This window comes from Pseudopodoces humilis, chromosome 7, assembly GCF_049639895.1.
Source record: "Pseudopodoces humilis isolate 2021_Gansu_Grassland_sample_001 chromosome 7, ASM4963989v1, whole genome shotgun sequence".
Classification (NCBI taxonomy): Eukaryota; Metazoa; Chordata; class Aves; order Passeriformes; family Paridae; genus Pseudopodoces; species Pseudopodoces humilis.
In genome coordinates, this window is record NC_142206.1 from 27,366,572 (window position 1) to 27,390,329 (window position 23,758).

At 37.9% G+C, this 23,758-nt stretch overlaps 1 protein-coding gene across 12 annotated transcripts in view; it reads left to right on the plus strand.

Annotated features, from left to right (window-relative positions):
* Nucleotides 1-23,758, plus strand: part of NUMB (NUMB endocytic adaptor protein) — a 92,153-nt gene that overhangs the window by 42,428 nt on the left and 25,967 nt on the right. For 11 of the 12 annotated variants that reach the window (XM_005522514.3, XM_005522517.3, XM_014251932.2 and 8 more), the window contains exon 2: nucleotides 14,862-15,005. In XM_005522514.3, the coding sequence (XP_005522571.1) occupies nucleotides 14,880-15,005 (126 nt within the window). In that variant the 5' untranslated portion in view covers nucleotides 14,862-14,879. Of the gene's footprint in view, nucleotides 1-8,947; nucleotides 8,969-14,861; nucleotides 15,006-23,758 lie in introns of those variants that run through there. The other variant, XM_088057614.1, reaches the window with a different exon arrangement.

The following is a 23,758-nucleotide window of genomic DNA, read 5'->3' on the forward strand; positions in this document are numbered from 1 at the left end:
TGTACATGTTTTACTGTGCTGAGCAACACTTGATTTAGAAAAGTAAAAGACATCTGTGGGTTTCACAGTTCCAGCCTAGCTGAGGTCGTTCAGTCAGACTGGTGTGTTCGTGAGGACTGTTTGGCATCACTGGAGCTGTTGAATTGCCACTGTTGCCCTGCCTGTAGTCCTCTACTGACTTGTGGGCAGCCTGATGTTCTTGGAGAGCATGACCTGCCACGCAGCTGTGGAATTCATTTCACCTTCTGAAGGAGATGGAAGTGTGATCCCACATATGGTAGACAGCATCCTGCTTTGCTTAAGATCATGATGGGGGTGAGGAAGGTCATTTCTATACCAGTAACAAAACTAAATACTCTCTAGTTCAGTGTGACGTTAATATTGAACTTTTTTCCTGGGTTTGAACAGCTGTAACAAGACGGTCAAAAGCTTAATTTGTTTGAATAATGAATATCTTGGTCTTTTAGTCCATGTCTCAGCTGGCTGCTTATTTTAAAGAGCGTTAATAGGTGCTCAATTGCAGTACATACAATATGTAATATTTCTGTAGTTCTTATCAGCCCTAGCTGACAAAATGTTTTACTGGTGGCTTGAGATGTTTCTGACTTAATTCAGCATATATTGCTTGTAATTATATCTCCATTTGAACGTTTTGAAATTAAAACACCTTTGCATGATCTTTTCATGCTCATAATATTTAATTGACCATTTATTTACACATTGGGGCTAAAATAAACATAATAGTTTAGAACTGGCTGGGTGGGAGAGCTGCTAGTGAGAAATGGTGAGACAGTTTTGTGAATATTTATGGGATTTTGGTGTTCATGGAAGAGGGCGATAGTCTTAGCTTCTTGTATAGATAAACTGGGACCCTGAAAGGCAGCACTGGCATTTTGAGCTGCATATCTTAACTTTGTCTTTTAATGTATGATTGGTTAACTTTTAAAGCAGTTAGTTTAACTTCATCTCACTAAGTGTTCTCTGTCTTACTGCACCAAGAGGGAACAATTTTTTGTCTGTAGAATCTGGAAATTTTCAGTGGAGGTATTTCATTATTACATGAAGGTTATTTTAAACTGTTTGTGTTAGAATGCACATTCTGGCCTTTTCTTAATAATCATTTTGAGATGTGAGTACAGCTTGTGAAGAAAGCACACATACAAAGGCACATTCTTGGCTTTTAGTGCATGTTTGTTTTTTGTAGCAGAAATTCTATGCTGATCTTGAAAGAGATAATAAAATCTGTATGCTAACAGAATTAATATGGGGAAGAGAAAGGTAATAGAAAGTTGAATTAAGATCCCAATATTTTACCACCAGGAAGTCTGAATCCATTATATTCTAAGATTTGACCTTCTGAATTACCACGGACTTAATTTTGACTAGAAGTTAAAATGCTGATGTGAGTTCTTGCAGTTCATTTAGTAGGTAAAGCAGTTTTACAAGTTTGGAGCAGTCTGTCTCAGGTAGTGACATGAAATTCACATACATACCCCCACCCCTCCCACCCCACTCCAGTATTATATTAGATTAACTGCTTTAAATATTGTCTAAAGGCTGGAATTAAAATCCTGTTGTGGTCTTGGAAAGACCAAATATTTTGACTAGATTGTTAGAGAAATGAACATATTGCTTCCATTTCTTAATTAAAGCTTTCATTAGAAAAATCTTCATTATCATGAAGGAATTTTATAATTATTAATTTGATTTTAGGTGAAAATGGTAGAAACCATCTCTTTGGATGTATACAGAGTTATTTATTTGAAGAAATACGTTTTCATTGTTAAGTATACTTAAAGTGAATTTGTGTAACTGAACTTTCTTTTCACTGTCTTTAATGTGAGTAGAAAAAATCCCCAGAAACATTCTGGAGAGGAGCCCTGGGATTTATTGATTTCTGTGATAATTTATGTGGTAATTCTTGCTGAGCATGTAGTTGTGGATTCATAATAGATTATTGCTGGTCAAAAATAAGGTTACTAATTTTAATGACCATCATGAAATCTGGTAACTTCTGTGGAAGGAAATGTCTGAGAGATTATTATCATTGCCTTTTTAAACAATGTGTCTGTGAGATTTTGTAGCAATAGCACTTGAATTCCTATTTAGCCTCCATAAAGACTAACATTACTATCCTTACAACCAAAAGGCTTTAAATGCCAAGTGATAGGAAGAGGGGGTGGGGGAGGGAAGTATGCATCTGTTTGTAAGAGCAGATATGAAAAACTTTACTTGGAGTTCTTCCAAAAAACCTCAAACCTGAAGTGCAGACTGATCGATGTATCCTTTTATCACTTAATTCCATAAAGATCACACCTTCCCTCCTCTCCCCTCTTACCCCAAATGAATATGTGCAAACATTGAAAGGAGTAGGTGAAAGGTTTTGGTGTAGGTCTGAGAGGCTTCAGGTCTGTCACCATGAATAAAGAAAAATCCAGCCTTGACTGGAGTTGTGGCGAATTGGTATAATGGCATAATAATTCCACACTGTGGGGTTGTTCTTTAAGGAAACACTTGAAATTATCTAAAAAAACGTTGTCTTGTGAGGTACAGGGAGAAAATTACGTAAGTTCCCAGAAACCTTTTATAGCCCATATTGGACTTCACTTTATCACTTTACCACCTCTGCTTCATTTCAGGCCATAGATTTATTTTTTTTTTAAATTATTTTTTATTTTTAATATCCATGGAGTCATGGTTACAGCTTTGAGAGCAGGATTTTTAAGAAAAGTACTACAGCAGAATCTGAGGAGGGGAAGAAAATGTAAGTCACCAAGTGAACGTATTCTTGCTACTGTCATATGAACATTTTTCTGGTAACTGATTGTAATACACTTGGATTTGGGGAATGTTTTATCCCTAAAATTACACACATCAGGATTTTATGAAGGTAAATGTTTATAAAAGATATTTATTTAGTTATGTTGCTATATATAATTCTCAAAATCACTGAAGTCACGCTTAGATCTTAAAGCTTTGCAGTAAGCATGGGAAACATTAGGCACGAAGTGAGGTGTGTCGTCATAAGGAATCCTAGTTGTCTGTATACAAAATGGTACCAGAAAGCTGGAATTGTGTTGGAATTCTCTGTTTAGACATCTCTCACAGAGAGTATGGTGACAGATGCCTTAAATGTTGTGTGAGTTCTCTGGGTGATGAAACACATGGCTCATATTAGAGCTTCTAGAGAGGATGCAAAGTATTTTTAAAGATATTTAACTGGTGAGGGAGTTCAGAAGGCATTGCGTTCTGTATGCTTAAAAGAATTTGTAGCTTGTATCTGACTTTGTTAAGATAGCTTCTGATTTGATTACATTTGTGTAAAGCAAATGGATTTGGGAAAAAATTCTGTTAGTTCCTTGTAGTGTTCTGTAAAGAGTTATTATGAGAAAAGTGTGATGGAACAAATCAAAACTTGCACTGGACAGATGTACGAATGTATAAATTAATTCCTACTGTAATAAATAAGATCAGTGTAAAGAAAAATTTATGTTCTTAGAAGTCAACCACAATTGCAATGGTGGGCACCAGAGTGAGTTCCTAAAAACATTCTGCCTATCTTTTACGTGAAAGTGTACTTTTTCTGTTGTTAAGCTTAATAAGGGATGATCAAATGATTTTCTGATATTCTGACAGTCAGGAAAGAATTATTGTATCTTTCCTCTGGGCTCATTTTTATTATTAAAACCTGCCACTTTTTCACAAAAAAGCTTCGTACAAGGCTTCACAATTTCACTTCGAGTTCTAAATTAATATTAAAAATGCCTTTTGTGTCACTCACCCTCATCCTTCTTTGCATTGGCTGCAGTCAAAAGTGTGGTTGATTTAGCGTGAACAAGCCGAAGAAAACCCAGAGATAAGAGGGCCTTAATTATGTTTAGCTGTGGAGGATGGGAGCGATTGAAGTGTCTTGAACTGCCATGTAACAGCTGCCAGGCAGTGACTGAGTGGAGTGCTTGGGCCAGTGCAGTAATGGTGTAACAAGGAGTCATCTGTCATCCTGTGAATGACACACTTCGTGGCAGTTTAAGCTAATTTTCATTTCATAACTGAGATTGACTAGTGCACCCGTGGCTTGTTGCCACAATAATTCACATTTTGTGAACTATCTGGAGTATACAAATTCATCTCGTTTAAATGTCTCGAGCTATAGAAACTTCTGAGTGTTTGGGAAAGGGAGATTTCTTCCACTGGAGTGAGCCGGTTGGTGCTGCGGCAGGTGGGTGTGAGCAGCTCTGCTGTGCTGCTGTGACAGCTGCAACACGGAGGTGTGGCCAGCTGGGCTGGCCCTGAAGGGACACCAGCTTGGGAGCTGTGTTGCTTCACAACAAAGGCTCCATAGCACAATCATTCTCTCTGATACAGTGCTGATTCCTGGGAAGAATAGAAGATTAAGACATGAAGACTTCCCAGCTGGTCAAATTGCATTGGGTGATTTCCTAAATGCATAGCTGCACCTTCTTCGCTATAGGTTCCAATAACTTTTGAAAGTTTTGATCAAATAATTAATCTGGTTGGTTTGGGGATTTTTTTTTTTTTTAAGTTCCATTTTATTTTTAGTTTTTAAACATTCCCAGATCTAGGAATTGTCCTGCTTGATTTTGTATCATGAAGAGAAATATTCTTATTGAAATCTGCTGGAGAATTCTATTGCTTTTTCACCATTCCTGCGACATAAGAATTGGAAAATTGTAGTTCCTTTTTTATTTTCTAACACTGTGATACTGTAATTTTTGTAGCTTCCCCCACTAGAAAATTCGTTTTCTGTGGTGAAGACCTTTGATGTATCTAATCTGTGCTTGAGCTGACGGAGTTAAGTAGTCTGTGCTATCCTTCTTATCCTTGCTTTTTTTCTGCACCTTCCAGTTGCATTTCAGGGAGGGTATATTAACTAAAAGAACTATATGGTACTGCAGCTGAGCGCAGTCTGGTCTTACGCTGCAGCATCTTGCTGGCTTGGCTCTGCTCCTTTCATAATAATTCTTACTACTGTTTGCTTATTTGACAATTAAATTTTTAGAGGACTAAACATGTTATGTTTATGATTTATGAGTTATGTTATGTTTATGAGTTATGACCTTTCCTAGACTGTAGTAATAGCTGAATTCATATTCATTGCTATTTATAATTACGCTGGCTTTTTTTAGCCTTCTTCCATGTGCTTTTCTCTGCTGTTTTTATCACAGAATAATTTCTTGAGATCATCTTGTCTTTCTAAAATCAGTTTAATCTACTCTGGAACATTTTGCATCACCTGTAAACAGTTGCTGAACTATTTTGTTTTGAGAGCATACCTGAATGAATGAAACATTGCTGGTTGAGGTGGAGAGCCCTGTTTTCCTTCCTGTTTTGTATCTGAGCACACTACTACTCATGTGGATTTACCTAGTTTCTCTGTACCTGAATCCTACTTGCTGATAGACTCAGCAGCACAGCTATTCATTCCCCCTGAAGGCTTCTTATAAAGCTGACACAAATTTCTGGTTTGTTGTTCCAAATGTTTCCGGAACGTGGTCCACATGGACTGCTGGGCCGGACCATGCTGTGGGCTGGTGTAGAGCAGTGTTGCAGGATCAGTGTCCAAAATGCCATAGCTTTCGCTTTTGTGAAACATGATATATGAACCAAGGGTAAAGCTTCACTATGAATACAAGTCTATTTTTAGAAATCTTGCTAAAATACATCCTCCTAGTAATCTGGTTTAGAGTGCAGTTGGTTCCTGAAATGTGTGCTCTAGACCTGTAGCTCATTTTGTCTGCCCTCTCTGCTCTCACCTAAGAGCTGGAACCAAAAATATGGTGTGTGCTCGTATGTTTCTGGACTCCCAGTAGTAGGGAGTGATCAGCTCAACAGCACAAAGCTATGATTGATTTATATTCCCCCCCTGTCTGATACTAAGCAGCAGGTGTTTGGCCTTGTTTAGTCAACACTGATTATTTGCTTATAAAATACTCATAGGTCCTACAGAAGTAAGTCCAGTGTAAAAATCTAAGATTTGTGATTGATTTACCAGTAAAAGATGCTTATTTTACTTGTAAAAACTCTTTTTTCAAAATTTTGAAAATGCATTTATTTTCATGGGATTTGATATACATAACTTCAAGATGCAATTTGTGGAATTGAATTATTAAAGAACATACTTTTTGGCTGTTTTAGCCCTTTTTGTACTTCCTTTTATATCTAATTTAATTTTGAAATTCAATGTGTATTTGTAAGGATACCTTTTAAACTGAGATGTTTATGTTTGAAAACTGTTGAGTTGTCTGATATTTAGCTGCCCTAAATGTAAATTATTCACTTGGAAATGGCATGGGTTCGTTAGTTAAAATTATTTACATTTGTGCAGATGAGCTGCAAAGCAGAATTACTTGAACTGCTTTCCACAAGGTGCATAGCTAGTGTTTCTTTACTAAACTTCTGCTTATTTTCTGTTATTACAGATAATACAATTCAACTCACTTTGTATCACATCAAGTGTTTAGGAGACCTGTTTTCCATCAGTGACTGACAATCTGCAGGGTATTTTTAGAGTGAGCCTACAAAACAAGGGGATTACTGCCTTATATCTCTGCTCTTAAACCTCTTAGCATATTGTTTAGGACCATAGTCAGAATTTGCAGTTGCTGTGGTGTCTGATGAATTGGGACATTTGCTTTAGAATAGTTATTGATGGAGAAAATGAGGCTCGCTTTCTTTTATTTGCTGAATTTCACAGGTTTGTGAGAGGCAAATGATTTATCTTACAGTTGCTGGAAGGGGCATTGCATATCTTTAAGAATAACTTCTGCCTCACAATGATCAAACTTGTATTTTTGTGACAGTTTAAGAGTCTGAATGTTTATTTTGGTGATACTTCTGTTACATAACATTGTGGAATACAGACTCCTGTGTTTAATTGCTGCAGTCTGGGGGTATTTATGTTTGAAAAGTGTATTTCACAAAATCCTAAGCTTTAGGACAGGGCCTCTGGTAGCTGAATGCTTTAGTGACATAATTGTTAACAGTGTGTTGGAGTACAGTTCATTATTTAATTTCCTGATATTTCATAAGCTGTTTGCAATTTTTCTTAAAGTCTGGCTTTTGCCAGTAAAATGTTGCTGTCATAACATTGTTTTTTCCCCTTCTTCCACCCTCATCTGTGGTGCAGATAGAATTGTCCAGTGCTCTAGAAAAGTTGTGGAGTGCTCACATGATACCTTAGTTCAGGTATAAGACAGCAAGAAATGTGATGGATTTGAGGATGTCTTGTACTTCACACCATGTGATAACAATGCATCATGATTTCAAAGAATGCTGTCAGAGACATTATTGCACAGCTCTGATCTCTTTGGTCTTACATAAAGAATTTAAGGTTGCCATTTCTGCTGCATTTTCAAAGTATGATCTAAATATTACTTTCACTGCTGAAAGGTGAGTTTTCTACAGCTGGTATGCTTGCTTCAGTAGACTTCTAGTTATGTATCCAATACTTTATCTCCAACATGGAAAATCCCCCTAACTGGAATGCTAAATAATAATAATAACAACAACAAAATGTGTTTGCTGGCTGAACAACTGAAGAAATGCTTCACCTTTATGCATATTTTGATAGAACGCTTACTTGTAGTTTTGTATTATTAGATGTTAATTGGGTAATGAAAGGGTGAATGGGTTGGAAGGCCATGTGGTGAATAATGTGGTTAGTCAGCCTGTATTGCGAAACAGGGCTGTTAACGTTTTAGTGAGCATGCTCATACGGTTACATGCCTTCATTTGCTTCACTGTGACAGTGCTGGATTTAATTAGATTTTATGGGATCTAAACTTACAGAAAGGCTCAAAGTTCTGCATTCAGAATCTGACACATGGGGTGACCTTTTCTTCCTTAGAAGATAAGGGAACTCTGTGTGCTTGTGCTGGTGAATAATTGCAGAGAAGCTGTTGCAGGGCAATTGCAGCAAGTTTTGGCTAACCTTTACAGGAGGCTTGGAGAGATAGGACATTACATGTTTTTGTACTGTGTAAGTGGGAGAGGAGGGAAGAGTGTTTGCTTAGCAGCAATGCTTAATAAGGATTTTTCAGAGAAGTAAAACTCCATCCTGGCAGCTTCATAATAGACAAGTACAGACTATTTACCTTGGCAGCAATCAACTTGCCTTCCTAGCTTGCCTCTTTTTTTATAAATGAAATGGTCTTACATTGTAATCTTAAATTTAGGGACTCAAATTGTACATTAGAGAGCAAAAGAGATCTAAATGTTTTGAACTGCTTCTATTTGTGTTTGTACTGCAGGTAAGCCTGCCAAACCCAAACCTCATCCCAAGAGAATGACCTTAAACAAGCATGTTTCCTCACTGATGTCCATGTGTCCTGGTTATAGCCAAAATTTACAGTAATGTTGAAGTGGCAGAAGTGAACTGAATTTTATTGGAAAAAGCAATATGAAATATTCTGGAATATGGAAGTGTAGGCTGTTCACATTTCCTGGTGCAGACCATGTGGATTTCATAGTATGATTCAGGTTTTCATAATGCTCAAAAGATAGCTGTTAAGTGTTAGTCTGTGGACAGGTATGACCAGGCTGTACTTGCACAAGAGCTTAGAGCCACTGAGCTTTCTAAGGATACAGATCTTCACAGCCATGTGGAGGAATGTCTCTGGAGTGTTTTCCTAGTAAGTCGGTTAGGTAAACACATTTTTTTCAACGAGATTCAGATTATTTGCATTTCCTCTTAGGTCTGAAATATCAGGTAGTTTTGGCAGGAAGAATGCATCCTGATTCAGAAAAGTTTGTTGTCAAGAACATGTTGTCAAGAAATGCAAGCAAAGCGTATTAGAGATGGATGAGGTTTTTGCTCCGAGTTTCAGACTCTTTTTGGCTTGGCCCTTCAGCAGTATTAGGTGTATTTCACTGGGGAAGAGCACATAAGGGAGCAGATGGTTGTGCAGCTGCTTAGCCCTCGCCTGTGTGTGGCCAGCGGGCAATACAGGTATGAATGAAACCATTTTTTTTTTTCTTTTAAATTACTTAACCTGATAGCATGAAGTTAATTGAATTTGTTTTATGTGGAGGTTTGTAAATTCTAGAATGATCGCTATAATACATTGTTCTTAAAACTGTATTTCCCTGCAGCTTGAAGTGCATACTTCCAGGAATTTTGTTCATGTGTCAATACTACTCCTTCTGGTTCACTCTTGTAAGAGGACTTTGTACTACAAATCAGGAGGATGGCATCCGGGGTTGGGTGGGTGTGGGGCAGGAGCGTGTTCCCTCCTGCCCCTGGGTACTCTGCATTTGTTGCAGGCTGCAGAGAGTACTTTGCCCTTGTTTGACCCATGACTTACTTTTTTCTAAATTGGTAAATAGGAAACAGTATTAAATTCTGAAGGAAAAGGGATAGCAATGCCAAACCTGCTGAATGGTTTTTAAAAACTGACTGAAGACTTAATACCTGCTTTATCCTTTTTCATTGCAAACAGAAAAGATAACAGATAATTGAATGCAGATTAAATAACCTTTGTGAAGGCTAGAGTTCATAAGAAAGATAAAAAATGTTTGTGCTGTTTCTTTGTCCTGAGTGTTGAAACTCTAAATGGTTGCTTAGTGTGAAATACATAGTACGCACTAGTATATAATCTAACCAGTTGAATTTGTGTGTGCAGTTCAGGTACCCAGGTACCGATATTGTCCTTCTGCCCTGCAGATTCTGTAGTTTGGATTGCCCAGTAGCAGCAACTGCTCTGCAAGAAACACCTATCCACAGTGTAAATTAATTGCTTATCTAAAGGTATGGTTGCATGGGTAAACACTTGCAAAGCTAAGCTCCAAATTTGCATCGTCAGCAGCTTCTTCCTGATCTAACTTCAGTTAATATGAAAGTTTACCCATCTCTCACTGAAGGGTAAATTGCTGGCTTGTGCTCACTGAAGGGTAAAAGTGAACACAGTTGTACAGCAGAGCAGCTAACAAGACATGAATTAACATGCTGGTTTATCTTGCAGTAATTTGTTCTGCAGCCATAACCTGATGATGCACAAGGCAGTGAAGCCAAGACTGCTTCAACATGCACTTTTATCCATGACAGTGTTGTGCCTGTTGCTTCTGACAGCTCTGCCCCTGAGCTGTCAGTGGACTGATAGAGGTGTAAATGGTAGTTTTTCTGTTGGTCAGAAGAATAATGATGCTCCAGCACTCCTTAAATTGCCTTTGGAGCTCTGTTTCCAAAATATATGAATTTGTATGAAAACAAATGGCAACATAAATTTAAAAACTCGTTTATCTTTTTGATACCTTTTGTAGGTAGGTGCTTTGGGAGATGGTCTAACATCTAGTCTCATGTTGTAATCTCTTGAATTACAAAAGTGGTGGTGATTTTCATGTTGTGTGGGCGGTTTTGTTTTGTTTTGTTGGGGTTTGTTTTGCCTGTTTTTTTTTTTCTCCAGTGGGAATGACCATTCAGATACTCAGCTGTCTGCAGTAAGATAACCTTGAAATGTACCGGGACCCAGTGTATCTCTGTTTCCTTATTTCTTCAGAAGGCTCAGGGCTTTCAGCCTTTGTTGGCAGTTTGTCTCTGATGTAATGTTGTGTTTTGTGATTTAATTAGATTTTGAGTTCCCTATCTTGACTTTTCACTAGGTTTATCTTCAAAGTCCTCTTTCTCTCGGTCCAAGCTGGATTTGTAAAAGTGAAAATGAAATAGAGGTTTTGGTGTTTTGGTTTGTCTCTTGGGTGATTTTAAAATACTTCCAATTACATGACAAAAATAAGTGGATAAATAAAAAAAATCAAAGTCTGATAACTTTCACCTTACATAATCCCAAAACATAGTATCGAATTTTTTACAGTGATGCTGTCAGTTTAGTAGAAAATACCCTGATAGCTTATTGCAACCTAGGCTGATGTCTGTTATGTTGGCAAGCACACAGGGCTTGCATGGAAATGTGAAGCGCCCTGCAAAGAATTCAAGTAGAAAATGCGCACTCATCTCTCTTTAGAAGTTCTGTGCAGAGATTCTGACTTCCAGACAAGATTAGTAAAAATTTCAGCACTTAATTGGAGCAATTCACATGCTTTTTTCCTGAATCTTCAAATATGCAGCCTGTGTGAATTGTTCTATTTAACACTTTCCCATCAGGTGACAGCTCTAGTTATGTTGTCCTGACATGCATGTTACCAGCAAAATTGGTATTTATAGGACATACTGTTTTGCAACCTACCCATAAATCTGATATTTCAGAATACCCAAGTGTGACCATTGGAGAGAGCTTACTGGTTGCCCGACAATAAATTAATTTTGTTGTTTGTCAGCATTTCTATCAGATAGAATAAGCTATTTTTAAACTGTTTGTTGCCCGCATGACCTCAAAATTAGAACATGTAGGAATATGGGTTTAGTTTTTGGTGAAAAGGAAATACTTTGGGCAAAATGCCACTTCAGTTTCTCATACAAAATGTAGTTGAGGAGCTTTTATTCTTATCCTGCCCTGGGGATTGAGATTCCTGGTCAGAATAAATGTCTGATAAGGCGCCAGTCTCATGGGCACCAGTAGTGCCTGGGAGGGAGAAGTCCAACAGAATGCTCGCATAAGCAAATGTTATGATAAGGCAATTAGACTGCGGTTTTTCTCAGTGCTACGGTGGTTGTGTGCTGTCCTCAGTCCTTGCTTCGCTCTTTACTCAAGTTTTTGAGATTCAGAGTTACCTTGAGATCTTCAGAACTGACACATGAGCATTATTGCATCTAATTGTATCTGCTTAAGAGTCTGTTGCCCCTCTAGGCAGAGTGGAGTATCTATGTCCATTTGTCCCTCACTGGAGTGTGAGGTCAGGCAGCTGGGCTGTAAGCCGCATGCTGAGCAGATTTCTGGACTTTACGCTGAAGCAGCTGGAGCAGTGGTTTTGCTCATCGTGCTGTGGCACTGCCAGTCTGCAGCAGGGACAAGATTGGGTGTCTGTCCTTATGAGCTGAGGTGCCATGTAGAGATTTGCTGCAGTATATTTCACCTGCCCAAGGTGATTGAATGGCCTCCCTTGAAATTCTGATTCCTTTAGACTGATGTGCAGAGTCTTCCATCTGCAGTTTGTAAAACAAAATATAACTAATATTGCTGTAAAGCCTCTCTAAGCCTTGATAGAGAACAGAGGCTTTGCAGCTCCTCTTAAAGCTTGGAGAATTGCCTTTGCACATTCAGAGATTTTAAAATGGCTTGTAGCTTGTAAAATAAGCAATGTTTGTAGAAGAGCATTGTGGTTTAACCCCAAATGGCAACTAAACCCCATCCAGCCGCTCGCTCAGACTTCCTGGTGGGATGGGCAAGAGAATCAGAAAAACAGAAGTGTAAACTTCATGGGTTGAGGTAAAGGTATTTTAATAGGTAAAACAAAAGCCACACAGGCAAGCAAAGCAAGAAATTAATTTAATGCTTCCCATGGGCAGGCAGGTGTTTGGCCATCCCCAGGAGAGCAGGGCTCTATCACGCAGTGGTTACTTGGGAGGACAAACACTATCACTGTGAACATACCTCCTTCCCCTTCCCTCCCTCTTCCCCCAGCTTTACATGCTGAGCATGGTGCCATATGCTGTGGGACATGCCTGTGGTCACTTGGACTCAGCTCTCCCAGCTGTGTCCCGTCACAAGTTTTTGTGCCCTGCAGCAAACTCAATGGTAGGGTGGGGTGAGAAGCAGAAAAGACCTTGACTTAGTGTAAACACTCCTTAGCAACAACTAAACCAATGTGTTATCGACATTTTTCTCAGCCTAAATCCAAAACACAGCCCTGTACCAGATATTGGGAAGAAAATTAACTCTGTCCCAGCTGAAAGCAGAACAGAGCTGCTTCAGCTTATTGAGTGGTAAGAAATGAGCATGTTTTTTATTTTGCACGTGTTCTAATCTCTTAATCCACTCAAGTAAATTCAAGAAAATATTTTACGTTCCTAGTTATGACAAGCGTTTTGTAGCTATGAAGGAATGAAGTTAACACTTCTTTATGACTGAATAATTGTGATCGAGAATCCTTCAGCAACTTCCCGTCCCTGCACTTAGACTGCGTGTTAGACCTCCTGGCTGCTCTAGGTACCTGCTAGGGACAGTTGCCTATAGCATTTGGCATACATCCCAAGCCTTCACTTAATTTGCATTTGGATTTGGGTTGCTTGCAATGTCACACCTTGTTGCTTTCAAATGCTCATCAAGCAACTTTGAGTAAAGTGTTTGCTGTAAAAGTGGTGTTTGGTGTGGCTGTTTTCTAGTGTAGAAACACTTCAGGAATTATCTCACATGCTGAAAGAATGTTCCAGAATGCTGCCAGACACAGGAATAATGAAATTCAAATGCCACTGTACTTGTGTGACTATTGTGCTTATTTGCACCTAAACAATTAACATCACCACATGTAAATTTCCCAGTCCCAGTGATATGGTGGTTTCTTTATCCATGCGTATATTTTTGGCTTAATACTTACCTTACAATATTTCTTTTAATAGATGATGGAAAGATAGAAGATTTTAGAGAAATTAGCCAGTATCATGCCACTAAGATACAGTGGGAACTGGCTTGTTTAATGATCTGCTGCTTGAGGAGAAGAAAGTAACAGTTGCTGAAGGAGGTTTTAGGGAGTCAGTAACAAAACACACAGCTTTTTGTTATTTGGAATGAAGTGCACCATGAGATACAAAACAATTTAGTATTTGTAATTAGTGTTGGGCAGTGATTTTCTATAATGCTTTTAATTTCTGACTTTTGTTCAGCTTTGAAATAGTTGCATGTCAGATACCACAAACATGAATGTGTTGATTTTTCTCACCTGTCATATAGTTTTGACTGGAAGATACTAGTTATTTTCAAGGTTTAAAATGGTGTTCTAACTGGTTTTAAAGTAGTTTTCATTCATAAGCCAGTTATTGACACCCATAAATGTCTATATTCTGTAGTTTATTCAATTTAATGGGAAGTAAGCATAAGTAATCCCATTAGATTTTGTTGCCTTGCGCTCTGCAGCATCTTTTTTTTCAATCAAAATGAGATGTCGTGGTTATGAGAAGGCTTCTTTTTCAGGAAAGACTACCGAATCTCAAGAAGCCTTTCAGTATGTCTTCAGTATTCCCCACTTTGTATCCCACATGATTTTGCTTCTTTAGGTGAATATCAGGTCTTTTTATTAGTACAAATTTCTCTGATAGCTTCTCGGCTACTTGTAGTTTGAATCTAGTAAAGGTGAGCATGTCTAAAGCATAGATTGGATTGTATCTAGAAATTGATACAGAAAGGCATAGTGTATACAAAGTTTTGAATTCTAGGCTTCAGAAGTGCATTTGCAACACTGTCTTCCCCTTCTGAAGAAGTGCATTTCTCATTTAACCATAAGAATTGTACCAGTAGACTAAGCAAGGACTGGACTGTTCCCCTCAGTAAAAGTGTGAACAGCACAGGCATCTTCTAGGAGCAGTTTTAGAGCTATGAATCCTTGCCTTGCATGAGTGCCTTGGAAGCTTTTGCTATTGATGTCCTGCTTGGTTGCTTTAGGTAGGCATTTAAATTTGGGGAGGCAGGATTTCATGTGCATCACTCTTCAGAGCTTCTCTGTCAGCTATTTTAGGTAACCGTATGCTCCCAGTAATAGTTATTCCTGGGTCTAATGCTTCAGTTGCTGTGGAAAGATGTTAAACAAATAACATGGATTTGTATTTTCCATTTTGAAGTGAATAGCCATCTTCCTCTGAATCTGTGCCCAAAATATTTTCCTCTCACAGTCCCTTCCATTCATCTTTGCAAAAGCTCAGTTTTTTCACAGTGTCATTTGTCATGATAGTGGTTGACCCAAAGTGGCTAAATGTGTGTTTGGTGCCTATTGGCAGTATTCTTTTTTTCTTCTTCTAGGACGTGAAAATCTGAGAAATGAACAAATTACGGCAAAGCTTTAGGAGAAAGAAAGATGTCTATGTCCCAGAGGCCAGCAGGCCTCATCAGTGGCAGACTGATGAAGAAGGCGTTCGTACTGGCAAGTGTAGCTTTCCTGTTAAGGTAAGAGTTTCTGCTTTCTTTTGGATGTCCATGAGGTACTCTTGCCATGAATTTGGGGTTTTTTTTGGCAAGCATAAACCAGAGACATGCTTCATTACACACTGACCTATTTTACAGTCAGATCTCCTTGCAGAGGATGTGGCTTTTTTCTTAAAACCAGATGGCTCATGTAACAAATGCCTTGGAAAATCAGTCTGAGATATCCTACATTGTTATCTAGTTGAAATAAATCATGTAGCTAGGTAGAGGAGTAATAAAATATTTGTCTTCATTTGTTTGGAAGATCAGAAATTATAGTCCTCTTGAATTGCATGGAAAGGTACTTAGTTCTCTCTGTTAAAAGTGTAGTTGTGGTAACAGTTTGACTTGTAAGGTAAGTGGTGAGCTGTGCTTGGAAAGCAATCCTTCCTCCCTCTTCATAATTGAAAATATTTTCAAGTAACACCTGGGGTTTCAGCCGGTGCATGAGGTTATAAGCACCTGCTAACTTCTGAGAATGCCTCTGTGCTGTGGTCTCGTGTGTGTATATTACAGACTATTAATGCATATGAAACTGGAATTACCTTTTGAAATTCTTGTAACTCATTCCAGATTATCAGAATATTATAAATAGGCATTTTCTGTTTTGTGTCCAATTCTCTTTCCTCTTTATTTAAGAAACAACAATTTAAATACTTTAGAGTAGTATTTAATATTAATACTTAATAAATACCAGAATAAAAATAAATATAAAATGTAGGGTAGCTTGTTACATATGCTTCCCTTTCTTCCTCCAGGTACACTAATAGTAGATCTACAATAGGTTGGAAGCAGATGATGCTTGAGGAAAGCTAATGGGTTAAATTAGCTTTCCTCATCTTTGCTCATTTCCTATTATCTGTGTACAAGTCTATGGTTCTGACGCCTAAGGACCTTTCATTAGTTTTTCTCTTTATTATGCTTAAAGTAATTCTGTCTGATTGTTAAACATGTGATGTTGCTGGTTGGAATTCTTTAAACTGACTTGAATGTTTTTGTGCAGTTGTGGATTGCTGTAGGTATGTGGTAAGTATGAGAACTTTCACACAAGGTTAATGCCCTGCTTTACCCTACTGGAGTTGTTTGTGTACTTTTGCATATACTCAAGTGTATACAACATTTCTAGTTCATGGCTGCTTGCTTATTTTTGTCTTGAATTATTTTTCTGCTAAGAGGAAGGAACTGTAATTCTGTACTAAACAGAGATGGTGTTTTGCCAAAGCTTTGAAAGCAATTGCTCAGACTTAGATTAAGGTTTAACACTGTCTAGGAGAGAGCAGAGCTGTAAGTTTGAGGATGGTGATTTTTTCATAACTTAGGCATTACACGGGTTGAAAAGCAGAGTGCTCAATTTCTAGGCATTTAGTTTTATTCAAACTTTTTCAGTCCTTTACTGAATACAGTGTGTGAACCACTTCACACTGTTGAAAGACTGACTTCTTTTAAACTCTCAGTCAGGACTTGTACTTCTAATGACAAGTGCTTCCTGTATTTAAATGAAGCATTCATCTGTTCTGGGCACATGCACCCAAAAGTCAAAAAAGGTTTTGGCCTAGTCTGTGTTGAAAAGGCGTAGAAATGGATGAATCTTTGCATCCTGTCATCATAATGGGACTTATGTGCCCTCATTAGTCTGCTTTCAATTAGAATTCACTGAATTGATCTAATTTGCTTTTAAGGTAAATGTAAGGGACATTTCTTGATTCAGTCACTATGGTAGACTATTAATATCCAAAGAACTTGCAATTAGGCGAAAACTTAAATTCAGAACAATTTGATATTTAGAGGCGTTTTATCTGACTTGATTAGAATTTATTGTCCAAAACAGCGTGCCTAGATATGGACAAAGAGGAAATTTTTTATAAGGCTTAAGATGCAGAGTGGGTGTTAACTGGTGTTTAATAGATAGAGACAGGAAGTATGCCATTGTGAGGGAACAAGATAAACCAGATGTAGAGTCATCGCTTTAGTGGGTGGTACTCTATTTTGCTCACAGAAAGAATAGAACTTGTGCTATTGAAGGAGAGTATCCTGTTAACGCCTGTCTTGGGTATTTTTTGGGAATTCATACGTTCCAGGAAAAGTATGCAGTCTCCTATGTCCTTAAATATCTGATGCAGTGACTTTTCTTCCTGATGCTCCTTAGTGGAGCAGGACAAAGTGCTGCTGAATTTTGGGAAGAATGGTTAATGAATAGGAATGCATTCAGATCTGAAAGATGGTGAATATACCAGAATTTTCTTTAAGTTTTGCAGTGGGAATTCCAGAGTAGTCCATTGCCTGTAGTGTAGCTGCTCAACCACACTTGAATATGTTGGGGGAGTTGGGGGGGTGCAGGGTTAGCCTTTTCTTACTTACTTTGATCTGCCTTGCCCGCTCTCTAAAAATCGTCTGTAGTTCTTTGGAGCTCAAAGCATAACTGAGCAGCAAGACCAGAATCTGGCTTTTGCAGGAGTGGTGAAGGCTTCATCTGTACTCAGTGGAGACCTGAGAATTCTTGATAAATGTTGCTGCAGCTGTCCTGTAGCATTTTTTGTTTGAAAGTAAAATACATGGGACTAATGTGGTAGGAGCCAAGTTGTGGGCTTTGTTTCTTTCAGTGCTTGCCATTTTATATAGGTAAGACTAATGTTCTTTTTTTTTTTTTTTTTGAGATAGAGGAGACTGCAAACATGTAAGGGAACATTTGCTCTTGGTTTCTCTTGTAAAAAAAAAAGATCTCTTAAAGTGATCTAAAAGATCTTAAAGTGGTTTGGTTTTTAACTTCTTGCCTTTGGGCATTTATATTTTGCCTAGAGCTTGTGTGTTTGTAGAGTGCTACCACAGATTTATCCTTTTTTAGACATTACAGAGCATGTGGAAGCATTTTGCAAGCCATGTTGCAAATAGGATTTCATCCTGCCTTCAGGCTTCACTCTGTTAGTGTTGGACAGGGACTCCAGTAGCTGCTCATTCATTGTGCTTGGAGGATGCTGTACTTCAAACAGATTTAATGTTACTGAAAGGTTTTCTGTGTTGGCATGTTTCTTGAAGCTCTTCCTGTGCTGTGTCCAAAGTTGATCCTTATTGTTAAAGTCCTTAAGTGTTCTGTTGGATTTTGAGCAAATCTGATACGTCTATGGATTGTCTTCCCTTTGGGAGGGAAGATGCTCTGTGAAAGTACAGGCAAAATTCCTGTTATGTTCCTTTATGTTGCTTTAAAATTCAGGGAAGTAGATTCAATCCACAGTTGGTTCTCTCCAGTGCTGTGCTCATAAATTTGGAGCTGGTGATAATCATGAATGAATACTGCTCCTTTTAATCAATAGCACTCTTTTTTGTTGACAGTCTGTTTTTCTGATAGTTGGTGAGGCCGTGTTGCATGTAGCCAGGTATTGATCATATTTTCTCACTCACCCTAGTGTGTGTAGATGTAATTACAGATAGTTCTTCTCTGTGTTGGAAATTAGCCACAACTGAGGTGGTAACCTGACACTCAAAGATTAGGCCTTGCAATGGCTACTGACTTTCCTGTAGTGCCTGTGTAAACTGCTTTGAATTGGCTAGAGTTAGGTTGAAAGAAGAGGCAAGGAGAGACAGGTCTTGTCTGTCAGCAAAAGTATGAAAAGGATGTTAAGCTTGTGTTTGGAATAGCGACTTGCAGGCTTTTGCTGTTCCATTGGGAACTTAAATGAAGTTGCTCTCCTAACTTTGGTGGTGTGGAGGCATAATACCTTGCAGCTTCTATAGGTGTTCAACAAGAGTTCAAGTACCATTATTAAAAATGGTACTGGTACATCTGTTGCAGTCTGTGCAGAAGTCTGTTTTCAGGAACAAATTATTTTCCACTGTCCTAACAAATTGAAAGGTAAACACTGTGTTTCAATAATGAGTCTTTCCTCTGAGAGAAAAACTGTACCAGATATATGTTATATATAGGGGTGTTAGATGAAGAGATTATATTTAAAACTATTTAGAAGTCAAATATCCTAATAGATGTTACAGCTGTGCTTATCAGTGTTATAATTTATTTATATACAATTTTATACATTAGAATTGCAACAAATGAAGTTCACTGACATACAGATTTTCAAAGTTGCTTTCTTGCTCCAGACACTACCTTACTGAAAACATGCAGCTGTTCTGTGGTATAATGATTAAATATTTGACACTAGGGCTTCTTTTGTGTGAAGGGCCTTTTTGAGTGTCCCTCTGGGTAAGTGGTTTTCATTCATACAAATGCTCTTTGGAGTAACTGGCTCTAATCAGAAAAATTAGGTCATTTCCTTTTACCTAAGAGAACTAAAGGAACAAAACACTTGCAAATTCTTGGTGTTTCTGACCACAAAGGATGTATTAAACAGGATATTAACAGCTGGTTACTACCTGGTGTTCTAGAAGATGCAACAGTTGTATCTTGGATAATTTAATTAGCTTTATTCTGTCACTTCCATGTTCTTGGTGGCCAGTCTCTTTTGACCTTAAGGCATCTAAGGCTACTGTTGTATATCATCTGCAAGTTTACTTGCATTTTTTTATTCAACCTGGAAGACTAAAGATGTCTGTGAACAAACTGGTGTGGAAAAGTAACAAACCCCATTTCTATCTCTGGTATCCAAGGTTTGCTGCTGAGTAGGTGGTATCATTGCAGTTAATTTATTTTTTTGTGTTAGTGTTGACAAATAGCAATTGTATGGATACAGTTGTGCTTACGTATATAAAAGAATTGACTTTTCAGAACAAGTACTCTTGAACTGTTTCCTATCTAACCCTTGCTTTGATGGGAGATGTTTGGAAGACACTGTACTGCTTTGTGTTCAAAAAGAGACAGAAGGAAAGGGAACTGGCACAAGCCCTGTAGAGTATCCTCACTGGGACCTGTGAATGCCAGTTCTCATCCCTGGGGTCCCTGTGTTTAGGTTGTTGAGTTGTACGTGGCACTGCTGAAACCACCATCAGTAGGAGTTCGGCCACTTGGATCACTTTGTGCTCTTCACACCACTCGTGGCTGCCCAGGTGTCCTATTTAGTTTTGGAATTTGTGTATCAAACTTCATTGCTTAATGTCAAATTTATAAATCTCATATTAAAAATAACTTTTTATATTTAATAAGTTTATAAATACAGCTTGCATTCTGTTTCTTGAGGTTGGAAAGATTGGTACTAGCGCAGGTGACTGTGGCTTTTATTTTATCTCTTAAATGCACTTCTGGTTTGAAATAATAACTGTGAAAGAATTTACCAGCGTGATGCTGAAGTGCCTTTAAGTTAAGCATGTGATACTTTTCACTGTGAAAGCCTGAGGTACTTGAACAGTCTTTGGAAACTATGTTAAGTATTTTTAAGAAGTTAATGTGACAAATCTGCTGATTTCTGAAATGTTGTACAGCCTTCCACATTAAACACTAGAAATCTGTAACTCTGAAGGCATGAACTGATGTTAGCAATGAACAGTAATCATTCCTATTGAATGCTAACCCTCTGCAAACAATGGTACATTTTAAAAATCCTGCAGCATTTAACATCATGGGAAAAAGGCTGGAGGACAGCTAATTATAAAAGATGATGATTATAATGGAAGGTGTGATGCTTATCTCCAATATTTTTCTATGCATTTTTGTCATGACTAAAAGGAATGTAATGCAATCCCTAATCTTTAAACTTTTCACCCTAGTGTCCAACCCTTAGTTTTGTTTGAATAGCCTTGCAAACAAGAAGTTTTAAATGGAGCTTCTTGCTGAGTTTTACAAATATCCTGTCTTTGGCAAGGGTGGAATTCCTAAATAGTTTTAGAAACTTCAGGTTGTTTTAAAGATATGACAATTAAAATAGTTTGGATCACCTTGCAGTAATATTTATTTTAAATGTAATTTAGGTGTTGGAAATCAGAAAGTTCTCATTGGGTTATACCTTTTAATTCTGTTTCTTAAAATTAGGAGATCCCCAGTGTCATACATAGAAGCTGAATTTATTAAAAGGAGTTGAAGAAAAGGTACAATGTGCATCTCTGCAGTGTGCGCATAAAACGTCATGCTTTCAACACTTGATTTTCCTTTATATTTTTTTTCTTTATTTAGAAGAAAGTTATAAATTTATTAAATAGTGCTGAATTCCTGGAAAAATAGGAATTGCACATCAGAGCATACAGTTGAAAACCAAAGTCTGACAGTACATATATGAATGACACTGTGAAGGGACTTGGAGAAATAGTGTGCTTAGCCGCATCAAGGGAAATTTAGGATATGCATTAGCAATAAAACTCAGCAAAACAGCATCCCTTTCTACAGTGAGACTACAGGGTAGAAGATCCAGCCTATTGATCTTCAGTTACAGAAATGTCATAATAGTTCAAGGCTGACTTCTCTGATGTAGATGTGGAAGTAGATCCTGCCCTGAAGCAAGTGCTGTCCTACATAACCTTCTGAGTTCCCTTTCGGTCTCATTTTAGGGATTTGTAAGAAAATGAAGAATATAGCATTTGTGTATCCTGTATTGAGCATTTTTATTGCATCTTCAATATTCCTGACTCACAGTGTTGTTTCTGTTGACAGTGATAAAGGCTGTGTGAGAACCAATATGTGAAATGCACAGTGTGGCTCTTAGGTGGGTGTGATGTAAAAAATAGGGAGAACTACTGGTATAGATACTGCTTTAGATTCTTTTGATCCTCGTTATTCAGAGGCATTTAGCAGTCATGGGCTGCTACAGTTCCTGTTTTGGGGAATTTAGCAGATTGATGAGACATTTGATTTCTGGTGACATGTGTAGCATCCTAACTAACCTATGGCTTTGATTAAGCAAAATTAAACTTTGTTGATGCTTAATCATAGAGTTTCTGTTGTCTGTGCTTCTATGGCTTTGTCTGAGCAAGCATCTGTTTCAAACAAATAAATTTAGAAAGCAGGAGCATGAGTGTGAGAGGAGAGAAATAAAATATTGAACATTGGAATGTAAATCTTAGATGTCAGTGGAAAAGTAGCTCAGCTTTAAGACATATTCAGGATTTCTGGATTTAAGCTTACGTCTACTTTCAAGACAGCATTTCACTCTGAAACTTTGTCGCTTAGGCTTTAATTCTTGAGCAATGCCAATTCTAGAAGCATATCTGCACATGCAGAAGCATATCTGCCTTACTGTTGGCAAACAATACCACAGAGCTTACACAGAGGAAGAAAGAGGAATGTTGTTGCCTCTAGGAAAAATACCAAGAAATGCTGGTGTGCTTCTCTTTATGGCACCTCATTTCCCAGCATGGGACACCTTGGCCAAGACTTCAGTTAAGCTCATTTCTTGTGTCCATCTAGTTTCAAATGTAATCCAAAGAACCTAATTTGTTACTGCAAATAAAACAGTGCATGTGGACATCTGCTGATACAGAGGGAACTTTAATTATTTGCGTAGCTGAGTCTGTTTCAAAGAGAGACTGTAAAAGCATATTACCAGACTTGAACAAACAGGACTGGCTGGAGTGAGTTGTCCAGGTTGAAGGAGCTCTGGTGAAGGATCTTTTTTTTGCCAGCTGTTATTGTTGAACTTTGAAATTTTGAAAATTGAGTCGGCCAAGTATTTGTGAGAGAAATTAAAACAAGATCAGGTCAGTATTGCTTGTACTAGGACACAGACGATGTTTTATTTCTGACCTGATCCATCAGCCCTTGATGTTTTAGTAGGAGCAATTTCAATAACATTTATCTGGGAGAAGACAGTAGGAAAACTTCACCAGAAACACTTGATACAGTAACTTGAGTGGTTGGTTTTTAGATGAAGTTGGAAAAAGTTTAAAATGTTGAAAAAGAGTAAAGTTTCTCAAGCACTTTTAGATTATAAGGATGCTTTGCTGTGTGCTTGTTTAACTTGTTCCTCAAGCACTTCTCAAATTCTAAGGATACTTTTGCTGTGTGCCAGTTTAACTTGTTCCAGTGTTGATTGCTTTTTGTTTGGGTTGAGATTGATACCAAACACCACCTTCAGTAAAAAAGAACATAAAATCATTGATGAAGAGGGAAAGTTTTTTGGTTTCTGTTTAATTTGCTGTACCATAATCTCATCTTCTTTTTGCTAAACATGTTAATATAAGCAGTGCTTCTATTTAATAATGTTTGCATTAAGGACTTTTCTCCAACAGACCCTGAAAGTATTTTATTTGGATTAGAGCTTTTATGTTATGTTACTCTGTATGTGGACTCTGCCCACATGGATTTTAGCTCTGTAAAAGCATTGGTGGTATATTTCTGGTATAACGATTAAATCTCTTACAGAACAACTTATGTCTGAGAATTGCTGATGTCATGACTGTCATTCACTGGTTGCTATGGAAATTAAGTAGGAGTGCATTCAATATTAATACTGCATTCCTGCTATGTGCATTTTCCTGATGGAAAAGTACTTACTTTCTCCAGGAATGCTAGCTGCAGCAATCCCTGGGACAAAAAATACTCTTTGCAAATATGACAGGGGTACTCCTTTCCTTACTATTCTCAAAGTCATCATCCACCACAGTGTGGCTTAGGCAGTTCACGTGGATTTCTGCATACCCAGTACTTACGTGTCCCAGTCCTTGAGTGTGTTTGTGATAATGTGCTGTCATGGAATTGAATGAGATCTTACTTATATAGGACAGTTGCTGCCCAGGCACTTCAACAGTATGTTTCTTCTCCTGTAGTTTGAAAGGGAAGTTCCTTTCAAAGATCCTGAAAGGTTTTGTATGGAAGTGTGGGATTTGTGTATCTGCTTTAAAGTAGTTTCCGTGTAATCTCT